Source organism: Anser anser (genome assembly GCF_964211835.1).
Source record: "Anser anser genome assembly, chromosome: 9".
NCBI classification, from domain to species: domain Eukaryota; kingdom Metazoa; phylum Chordata; class Aves; order Anseriformes; family Anatidae; genus Anser; species Anser anser.
In genome coordinates, this window is record NC_139729.1 from 26270336 (window position 1) to 26290954 (window position 20619).

The 20619-nt window shown below is 40.9% G+C and overlaps 1 protein-coding gene across 28 annotated transcripts in view; it reads right to left on the reverse strand.

The window, feature by feature from the left end:
* Window positions 1-20619, reverse strand: part of LOC310904264 (uncharacterized protein) — a 121989-nt gene that overhangs the window by 86589 nt on the left and 14781 nt on the right. For 10 of the 28 annotated variants that reach the window (XR_014588144.1, XR_014588153.1, XR_014588154.1 and 7 more), the window contains 6 exons: window positions 14765-14828; window positions 13436-13549; window positions 9754-13311; window positions 8056-8091; window positions 5432-6624; window positions 893-945 (listed from right to left, as the gene is read on the reverse strand). Coding sequence is in view for 2 of the 28 variants with exons in the window: in XM_083848732.1 (XP_083704858.1) it covers window positions 6492-6624; window positions 13436-13549 (247 nt within the window). In the remaining 26 variants the exon portion in view is untranslated. Of the gene's footprint in view, window positions 1-892; window positions 946-1153; window positions 1314-2058; window positions 2882-5431; window positions 6625-8055; window positions 8092-9753; window positions 13312-13435; window positions 13550-14428; window positions 14477-14764; window positions 14829-20619 lie in introns of those variants that run through there. The other 18 variants (XR_014588159.1, XR_014588163.1, XR_014588148.1 and 15 more) reach the window with 14 other exon arrangements.

Sequence of the window (20619 nt, forward strand, 5' to 3'; positions counted from 1 at the left end):
CTCTTCCTGGCAGTCCTGCCACTAATAAAAAATATTATTTCTTCCCAATTTTGTCCTTCTCTATCAAACACCCTGCTCCAGAGAGTATCATGTTCTGCAGACTGAAATGTTTCTGACTGGGATTGGGAATGTTTTGCAGTCCTAGTAGTGCCCAGTCAGTAGCGGTGCAGTCGTGAGAGTGGGTCCTTACAGTCTGGCTGAAGGGGCAGGCAGCACTTTGCGAGGATTTCTTAAGACCCTGTTTTTAAACAAACAGCTGGGAAAATAAAGCTAAGGGCACGTAATGCCATTTGGATCACAGAACCTGTAAGAATCAGTTTGCTGGGGGAAAGAACTGAGGATAGCTTTGTGAGCTGGGTGGTAGAGTTAGTCCCACAAAAGATGCTGAAAGACTTGGTAATGCACCTGCTGGTTTGATCCAGTTCACTTCACATAGGGAATTACCTTTGTTTATTCAGATAATTATTTTTGTAGGAATTATGAAGAAACCTTCTAGCAGCATGTTAATAAATGCATTGTAAAACTAGCACAGGACAAGTCCAGCATCCAGCCGAAGACAAGGGGGCACTCACCAGCCTGAGCTCTCCATCACAAGGTGGAGATCAGTGAAGGGTTTTGCAATTAACACAAAGTACTGAGGTACACGAAAAGCCTTTCCCCAGACTCACAGGATATTTTCAAGTGGAAAGTTGTGGTTAGCGTACTTTTTTTGCTAAAGGACCAGGAAAATGTCAAGTGGCCCAGAACTGTGTCCCTCAGAAGTGATTTAACAGCAGATATTCCCAGCAGACAGAGTGTAGCTTTTCCAGAGATAATGAAAGAAAACTAATAAAAGCAAAGCTTTAAAGATGAGAAAAACAGCCTGCCAAAACTCCATTCTCAGTACACTTACCCTATAACTTAACTTCTTCAAATCAAAGAGGTGACAGGATTGACAACAGCCACCTGTAAATTCATGAAAAAAAAGTCACTTTCAGAAAAGTCACTTTCCCCAGTAAATTCACATTTGGATAACATTTCCTTCATGTTAACTTTCACATGAGCCTGCCTTCCGCATCCAGCCAAAGCCTTTACTCTGACATTGCCTTGAGATGCACTGGCTCTTAGTAATAATAAGGACAAGTGAGAAATTATTAGAAGAGATTTATTGAAAGTGACTGAATGCTCCAGGGTGCCATAGTAGGAGGTTCGATCCTCAGAACAATTTTATACAACATATTGAGGCTGTTTAGACTTTCAGCTTAAAAATTTTAAACTTTCTCCTGCTTCAGAGCTACTTTGACGCAGCTTCAAAGAAGATCCATCTCAAAGCACTATGAAAGGAAAAAATGGATGCATTTTACGATGACAGCTCCAATATCCAAGCTGAACCTAAGTGTCAAATAAATTAGGAGTGATCTAGCAATTTCGGTAGTGAACTTCCTAATGTACAAGTGGCCTTAGGTTTTTAGCCTACTTTTCCAGTATGATGTATCTGCAGATTAATTTCGAAAATGCTCACTTGTGCTACCAGTTTGTGTAGCTCTGGACCATAACTGAATCATCTTCCTTAGCGAGCTCAGTAACCAAAGTTTTATGTTAAATACAGTGTTAAATGCTAAATCTATTTAAAAATATACAAGTGCAACTAATTTAATTCTTCCCAAATGCAATGACTTGGTGGCTAAACAGGTATCTGTATTCACAAAAAGGTATTTATTTTATTGTTTGCCTTTTTTTTTAATGTTTGTCTTAAAAGTCCTTCTGATGCACAAGCAAGTTCTATAATCTCATCGAAGGAAAGATAAAGTGCTAATAATGCTGCAAAACACTGCAGCAGTCTAGCAATGGAGAGTAGAAAGAGAGCCTTTGCTCAGAGAGGAAAACCTGTATACCTAGTAGAAAATATTTTTTCTTCCAGAAGGGAGGAATAGAAAGTGACTGAGAGCATAGTATTTTTAACACTATGTACTTTGATAGTGTGAGAATGTACTGGTTTGTAAAAACATACAAGTCTAGTGGCATAGTAAGTAGCTGGAACCTATTTCCTAAAAACTAAAAACAAGGTGACAACAGACAAGAGGTTTAGAAAAGTTCATTTCATTTTTTTTTTTTAGATCAGTCAAAATGTTGCTGTCAGATTATGATTTTTTATTTCAAGTGGTGATGTGCTTAGAGGAAAAAAATTGTTTCAGAACAAAACTATCCAGACATCCTTCTCAATAATGCTGTAGTGGATTTTTTTCCTCATATCCATTTTTTTCTGCAAAACAATATTTCAATTCAATCAAATTATTATTGTGGAAGTTTGCCAGTTGATGAGCAAAATAAAGTCCTTTTCCATCAAGAAAACAGATTCTGACCCATCTCAAACAAGTTGCACATTTGAGAACAAAAAAAATGTATTTATGTTGATTTGGTTCTATTTGTTCTTTTTCTATTTTCAGAAGTTATTTCATTTTTGTTATCTTTGCCACAAAAGTAAAAATTTCGAAGTAAGGTTGCTTTTTGGTCCTCCCCCCCCGCTTTTTTCCCTCTTCTCTATGTTATGATTTTACCCTAGCCTGCCTACTTCAGTCTAGCTAATTTGGACATGTCTTTGGTTTTCCTGGATATTCACTCATCCCCAACAACAGATAATGCTTCTCCTGGCCTGATTGTTCCCTTGATTTTTCCCCTTCTCCAAGGAAAAGCTAACATAGTATGCACCTCTTTAATATTTCCATGGGATCCTGCAGAGTTTAAACAGGAAAAATTGAGGTAAGTGTGCACTAAAATCACAATCTGAAAATTACCATCCCTTGTACGAGCCTGGGCAAGGATCACAGCTGCAGAGGTGACACTGCTCACTTGCTCATCTGTCTTCTCAGGAGAGGCTTCCATGGACGATATTTAACTGGATCTGGCGACAAGCAGTTTCACCCATCACCGTAGCATAAAATAAATTTTATTTTGCAAACTCACTCAACTTCGGCAAATGGGCATCTACAAAATTCTCTTTCTGTTCAAACTGTTTCTGGGTTACTATTCTGAATTGATTTCTATTACAAAAGACCGTTCCTGCCTCACTTTTCCGCACATAAATAGTATTCTGTTCTATGGCTTCACTCATGTTGAAAAAAATACATTGATTCCTCCCTTTTCTGTGTGGACCACTAATCAATAAAATCTAAATAATATAAAATCCAACCTTTTAATCTCTGTCCTTTAATGAAAATAGCACTGTAGAAACAACACAGCTATAGTAAATGTTATTCAATAAATTAAATTCTGTAAGGTCTATCTACACATGACAAAAGCAGAATTTTCCATCAGAGTTAAATCATCAGAAATATGCCCCACTGATGGTTTGCAGGCACAACCAGACTGCCTACGCTTGTGCTGGGTTACGGCAGTTCAGAGGTGGCTGCTTAAAATGAACTAAAATGCGTTTATAGGAGGAGAATCACAGAAAAGTAAGTGCGTCCATACTATCTTATGGGAGGTTAGAAATTTGCCCCCACTCCAGGTAAATCAATATGTTATACATCAGCTCATATTTTATACAGTCTCTGTCACCTTGTCCATCAAGGCCAAACACCCAACAGAAGCTGGCTTTGTTGGCTTCTTAGTTATTTCAGAGATAATCTTGAAAGCCAGCGAGCAGACGGGGGTAATCCTTGCGTCCATTTAACTATAGAAGGACCACTTATGGTCAGGCAGCTGGGAACTACTTTAGGAGATTCGGGCTTGCAAAGCACAGAGCAGGTTCACTATTGCTTTGGCTACGCAACATCAACATCTTGCAAAACCGTCACCCAGTGATTGGGTTTTGCAAACAACTTTACTGCACTGGTTTGTAGCTGAATGGCTACAACCCAGGGCTTTAGATTAACTGGATCTTATGTGGTTGCAAAGGATGCAGCCGCTAGAACTGCGGGCATCCTGTAGGGTTATCCATCCCCTTCTACAGGAGGTACACACCTCCTTCCTCCTTCATCTACAGCAAGAGATGGTCAAGTATAACAACACACTACTGTGTAAGTAGGAGAAGTGAGAGAGTCGTGAGAACTTTGTAGGAATGAAAAGCATGCCCCAACTAGAGAGAAAAATCCAGACAATCTACAAAGCAACAGGAATTATGTATTCAGAAAGCAAAGCACATCTATCTTTCCTGACATCACCAGTCCCAGGCAGACAGTGAGGGATCTCATCCTGATTCACTCAGTACCCTCCTCTAACCGTTTCCTCCTCGTTATGTTGGAAATCAGACTCTGGTAAGAGACACACCAGGGAGAGGACAGCGTCGCTGCTGCTGCACGGTACCCCTGGGACCATGCCAGCCCCTTACCTTGTCCAGTGAGCTTCGACAGCTGGACTTGTCTCAGGCAGCCTCTTCCCTACATCAAACCCCTATCGACCTTTTTCACCATGCAGTGGATTTTATGGGAATTTTTGATAACTTTCCTTGCTAATACCAAATTTTTAATAACTTTCCCTGCTAATACCACTTGCTAAGACCAGAGCTTTATACTACCAATATTCACCAGGAAGTGCTAAATATTTCAAACCATAGACATTGCCTATTGCCATGACGTTTTATCCCTGAGGAAGCAACTGCATCCTTTTATCCAATTCACAATTTAAAAACAATTTTGAAATCAAAAACTAAACTGAAATACAATTTTGATGACACCCAAGGTTGTACCCATGGCCTGGATGGGCATATTTTCAGTATGGCTCAGGTATCTTCCTGGGCCTCTTGTTCACTCACTCATAGAATTTAAGTCCTGATCAGAGTTTACAACATTAAACATGAATGTAAAATGCATAAGGATGTCAGAAACACCACAACAGCCAGAGCATTTCTGCTACAGGAGTGCCTCTGCAATTATTAAATGAACATCCCCCTGTGAGCACATCACAAATTTTTTAAGCCTTCACCTATTTACAAGTTAGAAAAATATAACTGCCAGCGTAACTCCAGATTGTGCAATTTAAATGCAAGGTAGCCTTTTGTTGGAAATTGAGTATTTGATTCTACATTAGGTAAATTATTAATTGGTATGCTTGTTTCTCTTCTGTGTCAGCACTGGAAGTGCTAAAATGCTAAACGACAACGTCTGAACGTGCTTTACACATCTATTAATTAACAAGGGTAAGATTTTAATCAACTTCCACCAGAGAAAGATTAATTGAAACATTCAGAAATTTATGTCAAAAACGCCTTTTACATCCAAAGGAATAGGAGGACAAAATCTTTGCAATTATAGTTTATTTGCTTGCTAGCAGGGAGAGTATCTGCTGCTTCGATTTTGTTCCAAGACCGCGCTGAATTTACTGCGACTACAAATCAGTTGCAGGGTTTTGACATCCAGTATAAATTTTGTTATATCAAGACTTGGGGGACTTTGCAGCAAGATATTTTAAGAAGCTTTTAGGATTATTCGGGCATTCTGAAATGTGCTCTTACCTTCCAACTGTGTTCAAGTGAAACAGGCCGAGGCGGACAGACTGGCGAAAGCCCCCAGTGTTTGCTGGGTTCATGTGGGTGCTTCCCCAGCAGAGCAAGCTCTCCCAGCCTTCATCCCTCGCTGGCGTAGCTCTTGTAGCTCCGAGCTGCAAAACTGCTGAAGTGCACGGGAGTGAAGTCGGTAAGCAACGCCATGGCCACCAATTTCCTTTGCCCCGACACAAAATCTTCTCACACGTGGGATGCTTTTCCGACGAGCAGGAGTCAGATGGTTTTCTGGAGGTATCTAGGAACACGGTTGGGATCTGGACCTCACAGCTGCCACTCTGAGGGCCTGAAACGCCACCCATCCAATAAATCCTTGTCCATCTCTGGGCATTCAGTCTTCCCAGCTTTCTGAGTTACAGAGGATTTGGTTTATTGAATTTTGGTAAGAGAAAAATTTAACGATTTGAGGTTGAAAATGCATGGGACTCCTTTCTCTTTTAGAAAAAAACTATGGTACTCTGCAGTACAATATTAACTTCTCCTTTTCCAGTGAAGCCCACTTGGATAACATCTTTAAATGGATTTTAATTAGACAAGTGAAATCTCTTTGGGACACATCTTGCCTCTGTTTAAAAAAATATAATTCTCGAATAATTTACTGAAGTGACTGTCGGCATACAGAATTGTCCAAAATAACTGCAGTTCACTGTCTTTATAACAACAGATGAAATTCAGCACTGCTTAAAGTTCATTTGAGCAACGTAGCCCTGTGTTACTATTGGGATGTAAAACCAATGTTTTGAACTACAGATAGAAAAATAAATTTTAAAGCACCAATTGTGAAGGTTTGTGAAGGATTTCCTCTGCAGCCCAGCTATTAGCTGAAGCCAGCTGCGTTGTGTGTAGCTGTGTCTCCCACGCATGCGACAGTGAATCCCCCCTCAACTTGATTTTTGGTTGTTGAAAAATGTGTTTAAATGCCAAACTGTGCAGCAGAGACAAGGGGCATGAGATTATACAAGATGTGCTGCTTCTTTCCTTTGGAAGCGTATCGATGTCTCAAAGATGCTGTTTAAGACAATATTTTCTTTGCAGTCACAGCAAGCCCCTGCTTGATCACATCAACCCCAGCAGAATCTGCTCTGCAAAAGAGGGAACAATTTGTCATAGCTTTGGATCTCGAGTACTTTGGACCTTCGATGTACCTGCAGGGAGAACCATTAAAAAAATAATATACATACTGCAAAACTTAAGACTTTTAAGTGTTTGGGAAGGGAATAAACATTGCACAAAATCAGTAACCACAGTTTCAGAAAGCAGTGGTGAGCAAGCCCCTCCAACTCACACCTGGCCACTTTCTGCTCTCTGCGGTGCCTTTTTATCAGGCCAAAGAGAGCTGGAGGCATTGCCAGATTTAAGCTGGGAAGTTTGTGTCAGAACGTAAATATTCTGTTAATGTAGTGTTTTTTAAACTGAATGTAGATTAGCACTGGGCACCAAGTCCAGGGGAAATCAATACAACCCTGTTAGTCTATGTCAAAAGCAGTGATGGAAACTTGAAAAGGGCTCAATAATAAAGTTCTCTTTGAAAGACAAAGTTAGCCCTCAAAGGCAAACTCTTCCAGGCAATTTCTTAAGATATGATTAAAGATGGCTATAAAAACTTACTTTATTAATTATTTACCTTATCGTTGTGAGTTCTACTTAAAATAGCTATACACGTTTGCTAATTGGAAAAAATAACTTGAAAATCAGTACTCAGATTCTGCTCAGGAGCAGGTTATGCTTAAACTCCTGAAATATTAAAATACATTTTAAAATAAAGGAATCCAAATGCCATGCAACTGTTTGCAAGATGCATGGCTTTTCCTACATCATATATCAAACTGAGCAGCAGTAGAGCTATGCATTCAGAATCCAAATCAGTTCTTCAAAAAAGAAATGGGGCTCAGACCAAACAAATTCATGAGCATTTTCACTCACATTGCATTCAGAATTTTATATGAAAAATGTTTGCCTTGCAGGCTGAGATATAAGATAACCCAAGACCAGAGACTAAGGGCATCTTCAACATCCTCACCCTAAGCTCAGCGGTGCCATGCTGCGAGGTCCTGGGGAACTGCTGCAAGGTTGAAGCAAACCCCACACCTTCCATCACCACACTACTCCTGACCTGCATATTGCATGACTTTCCTTCTATTCAGTCCCATTTCAGCTTCAGATATTCACCTTCCACCATTTCTGTTTTATTCCTTTCAATCCCTCCTACAGTTACTCATTCTCATACTCATCTTTTAGCTCTTTATGTCCCATAATGTTTCTGTCCAATAAACAAAATTATACAGCTATATAAACAATACAATAACTTTCAGTTTCAATCAGCTTTGACATATTTTGTGGTTCCTATTGCCCTCTGTTAAATAACAGCTCTAGGGGTCCATCCCTCCACGTCTGCCCACCCTTCACCTGCACCAGTTTCTCCAGCAGAGCCCGTCCTTCCCCCTGCTCAGACACTGTAGGGATGCCTGAAGGAACAGCCACCTCGTGCTCATGGAAAGTCTCCGCTTGTGCCTCGCAACGTCAATTATTCAACATTTTACTATTCAGTCTTAAGTTCTGCCAAAAATGTTACTTACAGAATAGAAGTGACAGAATCTGGCTTTTCCCCAGGTCTGCAAAAGAGGTAGATGCTGAAGCGTGGTTTTGCTGACACAGCTTTAAGAGTTTTGAGCATAATTCAGAGCCCAGGTAGCCAAAAAGAGTTCAGAAACTTTAAAGGATCCCTACCAGATCACACCCAAGCATTGGAGTGGGAATAATGCTAGCCAAACAATATAAAAATAAAATAGTCTGTGTAAAAAAAATATATATATATATATGCAACCTTCTTCTATATCCAAAACATATACTTAAATTCTAGTTTTACCAGTAGTCCCACTTTTGCTCCTCAGATATTACATTACTTTAGCATGAAAGGCCCCAAACATAGGTTGTCTGAAATGAGGTGGTTGCTGTTGTCCCACAGCATGAATTTAATCTAGTCTGATTTTTATATTTTATTGGAACAGACAAGGAGAGTATGTGCGCTCGGCTAACACAACTCAAGAATTTCCAATGAGGAGCCACAATTTTATAAGCCATTGAATTCCTGCCTGTGAGAACATAGCTGGTTTGCCCTGAATCTACAAAAGACAAATTGAGAAACTACAAATGAGCCAGACTCTCCAGCACTTGTGAAGAGTCCCATCGCTTGTTTAGGCCACATCTCTTGGCCTTTTTGGTTTCTGCAAAGAGGCGCGATATTCCTCCTCTCCAGCTCCATGGGGCTCTGTTAGTGAGAATGTCACCTTCTAAAAAGTGTGTAGATCACCTTTTAAGGTCACTAAAAAATAGCGTGGATCAACAGGAATATTGAGATGAACATCTGACAGTCAAATTTAATGGTGTGTCTTTAGGGGGAATAGCCCGTGGAGTCACGTTGGGGAAGGCTGACTCCACAATTTACAGATGGGACAGGAACCACAGGGAAAAGGCAATTCTCACTTCAGCAATTGCTCCCCAACAGCAGCTATTGATGCAGCTCCAAGCTACAGGATGGAGAATCCTCCCCCCAGCTTTCAGTAAGTTCAGCTGGGGACGATGCACTTTTCCTACCATCCCCTGTTCTCCAATGGCACTACCGGACAGCAGCCCCATTGCTAATGAAGGCTAATGAAGGATGTTATGGCCATGCAAATCGTGATATTAAAAAATGGACAACTGTATTGCACCCCCCCCTTCAGGCCCATAACAACACGTTTGCATTCTGAGCACACTTACAAGTTTGAACAAGGTTATTGAAAGAAACCTGAATGCCATATTAACTTAATTTTATTGTCCCACCTCTTTGGAAAATCAGGTACTTTTTTTTTAATATCATCTCCCAAGCACTTGGTGTTAGGAGCTTAATTACAGATTTGTAATTCTGTATTCATGAAACTCCACACTTTCAGTGTGTTGTAAGAAAGGGATTTACAGTCCCAGAAACGTGGAGGTTACTTAGGATGACAAAACTTGCAGGAGGAATATTGAATTAACAATACCTGGTATGTGCTATTGAAAAAGAAATCCCATAAGAATACTGAATTAAGTGACCATTTCCAGAACTGGTAGAAATGTTGCCTTTTTGCAGATGGGTAGGTGAGCATACGTCTACACTCATTTTAAGGCAAGAAAAGTAAGGCTGCACGCTAGTCTGTGGGCTGTGCCTAAACCTGATGCATCTTTGAGTGTAGGACAGAGTGTGCCTCAAACACCCATCATACAAGGTATTGCATACATTTCCCCTCACTTACCAAAGCTAAGGTTTTGGTTTTTTTCCTTGCTTTCCCCTTCTGGAAATTCAGCTCCATAACTCTTACTGGAGGTTGGTCACAGAAACAGTTGTCCTGTTTTTTTGTAGGGAGGAAAGTTGAGAGGGATGGTGTTTTGGTGCCGTCAGTATCTGTACAGGTAATAAAACTGGCAAAGCTGCACCCAGCTGCCATCCCCGTGGAAAGCTCGCTGTGCTGCAGGCACTCTTCACCTTCCCCAAAAGGTGTATGGAGCAACAACCAAGAAAGACAAGCACTGCAAACCAGATGTACTTAGGTAGAGGTGCAAACCACATACAGCTGGTTTGGGACGCCACTGCTCGGACACCCTAGGAGACAGCAGAAACAAGAGCTTCACAGGTGCCTTGTACCTACACAAGTCATCGGGCAGGTGACAGCCAACTGCTGGATTTATTTGAAGTCTCCACAGTCTTGTTTTCTGCCAAGGGCAATCAAGCAGGAGCAGGAAAATGAATGTCTGCACGGCCAAGCCTCTCGCTGGCACACCCGTCAGCCTCCCTCCATCACTCCCTCCGTCCCAGAGCTCCCTTTCTCCCCACGTCTTCAATCCCTCACAGATCTCCGCTGGGGTAGCTGTCACCTCCATGGGGCATGTGCGAGTTTCAGGGTGGACTCGAGCTGTGTTCAGAGAGTCAGCCTGGTCAGCTGTGCACACCAAGTGGAAATGCGGGGCCAAAGCAGCACACCTGCAACCAGCAACGGCTGACATTCCTTGTTTTGCTGCTAAGCAGTTGTCATTTATCACAACCTCCCAGAAAGAACACCAGAGTTGATTTCAGGTGGATAATCTGGCCTCTCACACAAGAAACTCAGACTGCCATCCTGCTCTGATGCTAACATTAACTCAGAATATAACGAATTATCCCTCCAATTTTCTGAGAAACTCAGGACCTCCCTGCATTTGACAGAAGGTGACTGCAATGTCTCAAACACCTCTGCAGTAACTGCTAGCAGATTATGATTTTCTCTGGCAAATACCAAGTCATCCAAGGCTTCCTTTGTTTTATGAACTCAAAGCATCTTTCAGACATTAATTCAGGAAAGCTGGCACCAGCTCGATCATGGAGGAAAGCAGTGCTGTCCCCTTCTTCAGGTAAGCCACAGACGCATTAAGTGCTTTGCTTAAGGCCAGAAGTGAATCACTGGAAGAGCCATGCACAGTACATCCCTCATGCTGCTGCCATCATCAGCTCCCAAAAATAAAAGGAATAATTAATGAGAGCCTCTGAATTTATATTAGAATTTAAGGAGTTCATGGTCTGAGCCCACTATATTAGATAAGACTTGCAGAGCTGTAATTTAAATGGTTATTGTTAGCTACCCATTCTCATGCAACCGCTTTTCTTTAGAGAAGGTCTACAAAGACTTTTCTGAAATATATTCTTTTTAATGCTAAAGTAACCTTAGATTAACCTGGTAGACACCTATGCTGAACGAGTTAAAAGCAAACCAAAGGGCTACCCAGCAAGCAAGCTGGAGTGCGTGTGGTTGGGGAGGCTCCACAGTGGCGTCACACCAGCTAAAAGCTGCAGTTCCTCACCAGGGCGCACCAAGTGGCACGGCTTTTCCAGGAGGCTTGAGGGAGAGGGGATTTTTTTCATTATCCTAGATTAAAATTTTGAATGTACGGCTGTCATTCATAGAAGAGAGATGTTTGTGGATCATTTACTAATATACGGTATGTTCTCTTATAATCTCAGCTATAAAAAGTAAATTGTTGGTTATGATTCATTGGTCGTACCAATGTAAATGCTACCCTTTAAATATGGTGTGATTAATTTAATAGTTCACTTAGGCTGCAGGAAATTATCCAGTGGAAATAAACACATAGTTCGATTCAGGAGGAATTTCACATTGTTTCTCCTAACACTTACAGCCATGATACAAACAAATCAGAAGTATCTCAAACATTTCCAGTCATAATTGCCATATGTTGTTAAAAATTAACCTAATTCTCGGTCAATTACGTTAATATGAAATATTTCAACAGAAATGATAACTAATGTTTGCATGGTAGTTTCCCAACCTCCTCATGTTGTGATTTCTAAAGTGACTAGGTTTTAAACTCATTTTAGAAAGGGTAGTGTAAAATATAGAAATTAGTCCAATGCACATAAAGCAGTTCAATTAATTTTCGCAGGTGAGTTTCTGAATAGAAGGGTTTTGAATAGAACTTAGCTACAGAGAAAATAATAAAAAAGGCATTGCCCAAATCCATCAATCCTCACACAGGACCTCTGTTGTAGTGTTTCATATTCATCATCCATTTGGGGACAAGCAACTCATCATTCACTTTGTTCAGTGAGTGGTATGAAATAATGCTAAGACTATTGAACATAGTTTCAGGCTGCTTTATAATGTTCCTAGGGGCAAAGACAGCAATTTTTTACATGGAAATGCAACATTAGAGAAGCGTTGAATATAAAATTATCCATGGCACTGTGCAATTTGGCTGTCAGCAGGGAGGAGGAGACACCTCCCCTGAACACAGGGCCCCGCAGGACTTCCCTGCGATGCTGCAGGAAAAGCCAGACATACAATTTGCGGAGAGATACTTGGCGCTGCAAAGACTCTTATCATCACAACTTGCCTGCACCTCCATTTGGGGATCTATAAGAGCCTACAGTTTTCACAAAGCGGCTCCACTAAGCCAATCACACTTCAAAACACTGCCTGGAGATGACTGACCGCGCTTAGAAATACAACCGTGAGGCAGCTAGCCCTGAAATAATCCCAAAAGCACTGCGCCTCATGCAAACCAGAGGAATGACAGAGGTAGGCTTAAACAGTCACTTTATTTGGCCAAGAAGGGCTGGCAGCTGCCGGAGGTTACAGCTGTGTCACCACTAACGCCATGCCACAGCCAGCCTGGAGGCCGCCCCTGCAGGAGGCACCACAGATGCCTCTAAAACCAGGAGAGATGTCGGCTTTCTCCTACAGGTAATGCCCTCTCACTGATGGATGTAACACTTGCTTGTCCAGTGCCTCATCATGAAAGAGACGAGGAACGGCCCAAACAAGGCTTGAGCTGGTAGGTGTTGCAGGAGACTTGCCATGAGCCCACGGCTGCGGGTACGGACAGACATCCGAGAGGAGGCAGGATGATCCTCCCTGTGCCAGGGAGACTGAGCCTGAACACATCAAGCTTTAATAATGAAACAAAGGGTTACATCTAGTTTGATTTGTCAATTTGGGCTGTTACTTTTCACTTGGAACGTGTTCAATTTTAATCCTTTGAAGTGCGGAAAAAAGTACGGCAGCAGCCTAAAAATCTGTGGGGGTTTAACTGCTTGGTAAATGATACGATGCAAAAAAAAAAACAATCCTGTTTGCTCTTGCAGCATGTCTTGTCTTCTAAAATCTGAAGGAGAAAGGAGAGTAGAGCTGAAAACTGCTGAAACCCTGAACTTGACTCAGGTCTATCTTCTCAACACTTCCATGTTTCTCCAAGCCCAGACCAAGCCGCCTCTCGTCCCCCGCGAGTACAACATATGGCTTCATTCAAGAGAGCCCTGCCATCTGAAAATGAGGTTGCATTAATATTTCAGTGCACATTTAAGCACTAGTCCTTAGAGTGACTTTCCTGCTCAGTTCCCTTTGCGCACAGCAGTCCTGGAGAGCCCCCACACGACTGCTTTCTTACCCCGGCACAGGCGCTGCTGCGGATCCCTGCCTGCCCTCGCTCCGTCCGTCTGCTGAGCACACCTTCTGCAGCTGGGAGCACCGACACGGTCCTGGCTGTGCTAACGTGTCTCGGCTGAAATGATGAACAGCGCTCAGACATTTTTCATGGAGGAAATCAATTACTGCTCAGTAAAAATAACTAGAACAGCTAAATTTTTCTAAAGTCAACTATTTGCCCTTTATTAATCACCTGGGCCCAATGCCATCCTTTTTTCCAACACTTTTATCAGCAGTAGGGGAAAAAAGTGTGTATGAAGTCGCTGAATCTACTCTGAAGCACACTTTTTTGTCCATTTCTGTGAGTTTGTAACTTCACTGCATTCTCTGAAGACCTTCCCAAGATACAGACCTTTTTATATGATCAATTCATATACCACCATAGCCTGCAAGCTAGAAATATGTATCTATTACATGCACCTCCTGCTGCAGGCAGTTTTCCAAAAACCTTTGCCATGAATCTCAACAAATTAAGTTATTTCCAAAGTCAAATTAAGTAATTTCCAATATTGCCTGCAAGAAGTTAATGAAATGAGTGCATGCTCCTTCAGCTAAACAAGAAAGAATTTTAACCATCATCAGGTCAGTCTCAAATTATTCATGTTCGAGGCAAAAAATGAGTCTGAATTAGCCTTAAGTTAATAATACAGTTGATAAAGTTTTTCCTGTATCTTTCTGAGCGTATGAAGAAAACCCTGGAAAAAAACATTTCAGAATTTTTACTTAATGTTTTTCTGTTGTCATTTCCTAAAGGAAAGAAACTGTACAAACACCGTCTTTGATTTGCTAAGTTTCATACAGAAATGTGCCATTATATATTTTGCATCAAATGACTTATGCTATGCGAGCTTACATGTATATCTTTTAGACACTGTATATGATGCCACACAGCCCATATGGCAGATTACATTCATCTGTCAGTAACTGATCAGTTCTGAAGACACTTTGCCCTCACCTCTGAACTGTTTCTTATACCCCACAGCTTCATCTGTGTTTCCAGCAGCTGCATAAAAACAAAGACCTGCTCAAGAAGCATTTCTTCGCATGACATATAATTAAATTGGATTCTAATTACAGATCATAAATTACAGAAACTTCTTTAGAGGAAAGATGCCCAGAATGCTATATGGAAATGCAGTGTTTATTATTGAGGTTATTCTAAAAGGATTAGGAATTGAACAAATTACACAACAGGGGGACCAAATCATGAATTCTGTATTAATAACATGTAATCACTTTTAAGGTGGTGTTAAGCACTAGCGTACACGAATATCATTCCCTGTTTACATACTTAAAAATTCAACATCGCTTCTGTAGAGCACCAGCAGAGGTAAGGTCTGTGTAGTTGTTGCTTCCTGTAGTAGGAGAAACAAATGATACCTCTGGTTAAGTTTTTTCCTATAAGAAGATGGACACCAGCATGCAGCCAAACCCCTCCAGGAAAGCTTCAGCTCTAACATAAGCACTCCATTCCCAAAGAGCAACTATGAGCCAACAAATAGATTAAAGAGATTAAAGCAACCAGCAAACGCTTAGTGCTTGCTCCAGCTGAACCCTCACCACAGCAGTAGTGTCCTTGCAGAATTCAGATACTGTGCATTGAGGAAACACAGAAGGATGTGAAACCACAGCGCTAAGTATTTGAACAAAATAAAGCCTGATGGCTGGAGGGCAGAGACCAGAGCCACGGTGGCACATAGAAATCTGTGTTTTGGCTCCTGACACCTCAACAGGGAGCCCAGCAGCCACTTGGGCTTGTTGTGCTATGAGCATGAGGAGGCAGGCACCCAAGAGTGGCTGTCTGCAAACCCACACCAAGAGGGCTCCATGGACCGGCCAAGAAGTGGCCAGCCCCAGATGGTCCCACACAAGACAGACCACCCAAAGGATGGCTGGTCCAGCTGAAGGACAGAAGCCTGAATCAGGCCTTTGTCCTCTTGTCCAAAGAAATCACCTTCACAACGCCAGGAGACAGGAGCTGCCCTGGCCAAGGTGGGCAGCCACAGCTTCCCCCCGTTGAGCGAGCTGAGCCCCCCAGCACTGCAGTGCAGCAGGGCTGCTGAAGGCTCCCAAAGGCTCCCAGCTGGTTTAATGACACCCACGGAGTCTGCTTTTGCAGGTGGTATGAAGAGATCCCCGATGAAGCATTTTTATAATAGCTGTCTGGTCAAAGGGAAGGAGAGGATGCAGCCCACCGCATTTGATAAACATTGAGTGAGGATAAAATACAGCTTTGTCCAGGGTAGCTGAAGAAGGACAACAGGTCAGTGCTAGCTCCAGCAGATCCCTCACACTGTCCCTGGCACCCTAATGACGGCAAGGCAGGATAGCAAGTGTTATGGTTCGTAAGATTTTGCTGCCATCTTCTGATGAAAAACCATTACACGGTAAGAGAGGCGGCTGCTGGACTTGAGGCAGCCCCGTGCCCCCATGAAGACAGTCCATCGGGATGCACCCATTGGAAACCCGGCTCCTTCAGCTCCCCAGCAGCCCACCGGGCTCCATTGGAAAAGTGATAACTTGATATCTGAGGCATGATAGCTAGCGAATACTCTTCATTTTTTTTTTTTTTTTTAACTTTTTTTTCCTTTTTAAGTGTTTGTTCTCCTCTGAAAATGGGTTAAATATTTCAGTGTCTCATTTAATGTAACGTTTGCACATTTCTAATTCTTGAAAAATGGGGCTTTATATAATATGCAGAAAAATCAGCCTACCATTAAAATATACTTCTTCTGAGGATAATGATGAACAGCCCACTTCTATTTTGCATTAGAGAGGCACGCTAGCCTTGCTCCTTTCTTGAATGTACCACGGGCAACTTCAGACTAAAACATACAAAACAGCCAAACTGGAGGAAGAATGGTCCCCTTTTAGTGTCTTGATCTGCAAAGCTTTTTCAGTATCTTCGAAAGAATTTATGTTTTTCTATTCCACAATATAAATCAGATCTTCCCATTCCTGTCTTAGTCCTATTTATTTTACTCTCATTCCCCATTCTTCATCGCAGATGGAGTCAAATGGAATATTCTTTTTAAAGCCACTCTCTTTTCTTGAGTAGAATGTCACATGCACTTCAGCATATGTAATAGACCACTGAGGGCTGTTTTTTTTTTCGTTGCTGTTTTGTTTTTTTCCCCCACTGCACTTAGGATAAACTTTAAATTCCCTTACAGGTACTTAGAAATTATGTCAATGTAATTACAAACAACTCAATTTTGTCAACCCCCCTCAAAAAAAAAGCCCTTTTTTTTTACCTGTACACGTTATCCTCATCACTTCCCACACAACACCTGGACTTTGGTGACTACCTACATTTATCACAGGTGCAAACACAGATCTGCACGAGGGGCAGTGGAGCACAGTGTGGCACCATGAAGACCCCTCACGTGGGCAGTAGCTGTGATTTACCAGGAGCAGCAGGAGTAATGTTGCCCCATGCACTACAAAGTCCTTGCCTTGCAGCAGAAGAGCAGTCAAGCCCAGCCATCCCAGCGTGCTCACCGCACTTCTGGGTAACTTCCGTGCCCCAGCCCAGAAACTAAATACTAAGAAAGAATAAAGCATCAGTGATGAATCTAGTTTTTAGTGGGAAGTGTATATTTACCACCAACTCTGCTTGGTGTACAAGCTGGAGAAATACTGACATTTGTTGCTATATGATAAGCACAGAGCAGAAAAATAGGCATATACATTTCTAATTTTTAACTTAATAAACCTAAATTATAGTTTATTAGAAAAATAATATAATCTAATAAGTCAAGTACTTTAATATTATCATGTTATATAACACTGACAATATTCTTTTATTTGATGGAGTTACAGACCTATCTGCAAGTTTTAGGAAATCAGTAACTGAACACTTATTGTTAAGGATCACTTCCAGCCTTATTTCCTATGAGTCTTTGAAAACGAGCATCGCAACATGTGTACATGTCAGTTGAGATCAATACAAAATGTACTCAGGGGGCCGGCAAAACTTCCTGGTGTACTTTAGTCTATGGCATTATGCATACCAGTGATATGTCCAGTTTTTGATTTTCTCACCAGATACTGCATACAACAGTCAGGGATTTGTCCTAAGCTACTATAACCTCTCAGAGAATGCATCGCCATCTTCTTTTCAGTAATGAACTCTACAACACTGAACTAAATTTGAATGATAGAAGTGATCAGAAATCCATAACATCCTGTCATTATCGCTGAGGTTTGTTTACTTCAACAAATCTAATGCCATCTGATTAAATTTTATAATGTTTGCATATCGTACCATGAACTTGCTCAAACATCAGAAAATGATTGACTCTTCAACAGAAAATGATATACAAATGAATGCAAATCCGTCGACTTAAAATGTAACAGACTGCATTGTTTGTTATGGATGTGGATCTCAATCTCTGTGTTCATACAACTTCACTGCTATATAGCAAACATTGTGAGTTGGCCTGCATCTGATCTGAAGTGCTTTAATTTAATATATTTATTCTCATGCATAATTTATTCACATTTCTTGCATAATTACTTTTTTTTTTTTTTGCCTTTCCGGGAGTTTAATGGGTTTAGTTCATCTATGCAGAATGGTTAGAGAATTTAGGCATAAAAAGTCAGGACATGCAGAAGTCATCTCAGGGTTCGTCTCAGGGTTCAGACTCCAGACCCACCTTACACGAGCAAAAGGCCACAGCTGTCAGTCCATGGAAGAGCTACATCATCATGTGAACTATGGAATAAATTACCCTGCAATGGAGCCCAAACCAGGACAACGTCTTCATTTGAGCTTCATAGGTTAGGCTTTCTATATTTTGATTAAACACACATTTGAACAGCCATATTAATAAAATAACCTATTAACTGACAACCTAATTTGAACAGGCAAAGATCACAGGAGTTCAAGATCTATCTGAAACCCTCTTCCTTATGATGTTCTTAAACACCGCAAATATCACCGACAATTGCAGCCAGTGCCTCTGAGCACTAAAAGCATTACTCCCTGCACCACAGCAATTTTCCACATGCAGAATACTGTCACAAATTAACTAAACCTGGCAGATATTGTATAGTTTATACTATACACTGCACTCCGTAGCACTCATTCTTCACGAGATATTTCTGAAGAGTCTTTTTCTTCCCCAGAAAAATGTATTCTGTTACAGTGGATCTCTTGCAAGAAGAATGGAATGATATTAGCTCTTAACAAATCTGATGAGTGAGCTGTCACATGCAGAAAATGGATCAATATTCAAAATGAATAAAAAAACCATAAAACATCTTTCTTTCTGCTTTCTTTCAAGAATACCAATCAATAATCAAGAATACCGACATGTTCTCCTTGAGGACGATTTCCCTTGTCCTTGATCAAATGACTGTTAAACTCCTTAGTTTTCCATAACAATCTCCTTCTCTGCTTGTGCTATCTGAAAGTAGACAAACTTCTGTCCTGCGCACAAGGTTTCAAGAAACTTGCGGGCAAATGAAAAACTCATTGAGATTTGAAGACAACCCACTCAGGGAGCCACAACATATAGCACGACACATACTGTGCCCCAGACTGCTCAGTGGAAATAACAAGCAATATTCCTTAAAAAAGTCTAAATCAAGATTCACTGGACAAAAAAAAGCGTTTATTGCAAAAGATTTGATCAGCTCGTGAATAAATGATAAGCAGCACTGTTTGCTTCATTCTCTGGAATAGGGCACATAAATGAGTCCATTGGCTGTCAGGTCCCATGAAGAAACATATGGCTCCAGCCTAATAATGCAAATGTATCCACATTTTGAAGCAATTAAAAAGCTGGCATTATTAGATGGCTTGTAATTTGTATATAATGCATCTTCTATTTTCACCTAGGGCTTTCCTTTTAAATTTATTTCCTCTTATTTTCCATAGTGCTCATTAGTTGAAACCTGAAAAAAGTTTTTTTGAGCACTACTGTGCTCAATATAATTTGGTATTTAATATATTTCTAACATTTTATATTCAATTATAACCTTCTCGTCACATTTAAACACAAGCTGCCTGTATTAATGTCAAATAGTATCTTCAGCACCGGCAGTTTCTCATCCCAAAATTGGATATTTCTCTGTATTCTTCCTACTCACCTTCGACCCTCTCTGACCTAGGAGCTGAAACGACCCTAAACTCATAGCTCTGTCCCTAGCCTCTTTTCCTATTATGCAGAGGCCGATTCTGGTGGAAGACTCAATGAAACCAAAAGTTGCCCCTGCTGAGAGTTCCAGCAGTCTTAAAATGTGGTAAATACATAATATGCTAAATTTGTATTCCTCTAAAGTTGCTAAACAGCACCAATTGCACCTAACATAGCATTAAATTGATGGCTACCTACCCATTTCTTAGTCTTCCTAGTTCTCAATATGCATTCTAAAAATTCTTTTTAAGTTCAGAAATAGTTCCTCCTAAAATTGCAGTGACACTACCACTGTCATTATACCACCATAAATGAATGAAGGTACAAAACAAAGAGCAGAGAAAGGCTGAAACAGAGCACGTCAGGAGACGTCAAAGCCTCAGAGAAAGTGCTGGCTGTATTCCTTCATTATTCCTTCAGACTGCAGGTTCAAAGTTTTCAACAGAAATTAATGTAATTATGGCGTAAAGAAGAGCGAGTCTATTGGAAGTTCACAAACCAATAGAAAAAAACACCCTTGTTCTTATTTGCCCACGTTTCCTATCTTTATTTTCCTGTTACCCAAAACAGAAGGGTCACCACATCAGTCCCCACTCGGAGTCATCTCAGACAATGCAAACATACTGCATATTTAGTGCACCTGATGCACATTATACTGAAGATTCGAACACAGAAGTACCTTATGCACATTTTTAAAAATAGCTACGGCTATGAAGAGAATGTAATGGCCTTATAATAGCATAGTTAATTACTAATATTTTAACTATAACTGAATCGTCATTAATGTTTCTCAACCACAGGCCAAGAAAAATGTTATGAGAATTATTAAATGTCTTGTCTAGAATGTTGCAGAGATGATGATGAATAGACGTTCTCAAGTGTGTTAAAATATAAAGTCTCTTAGCCCTTTCTGACTACTACTTAGCTATAAACAGAAAATACACTTTTTATGGATTTTCACAGATAATGAAGTTGCGGGCTCAAGAAAGATTTGCATGCTGTT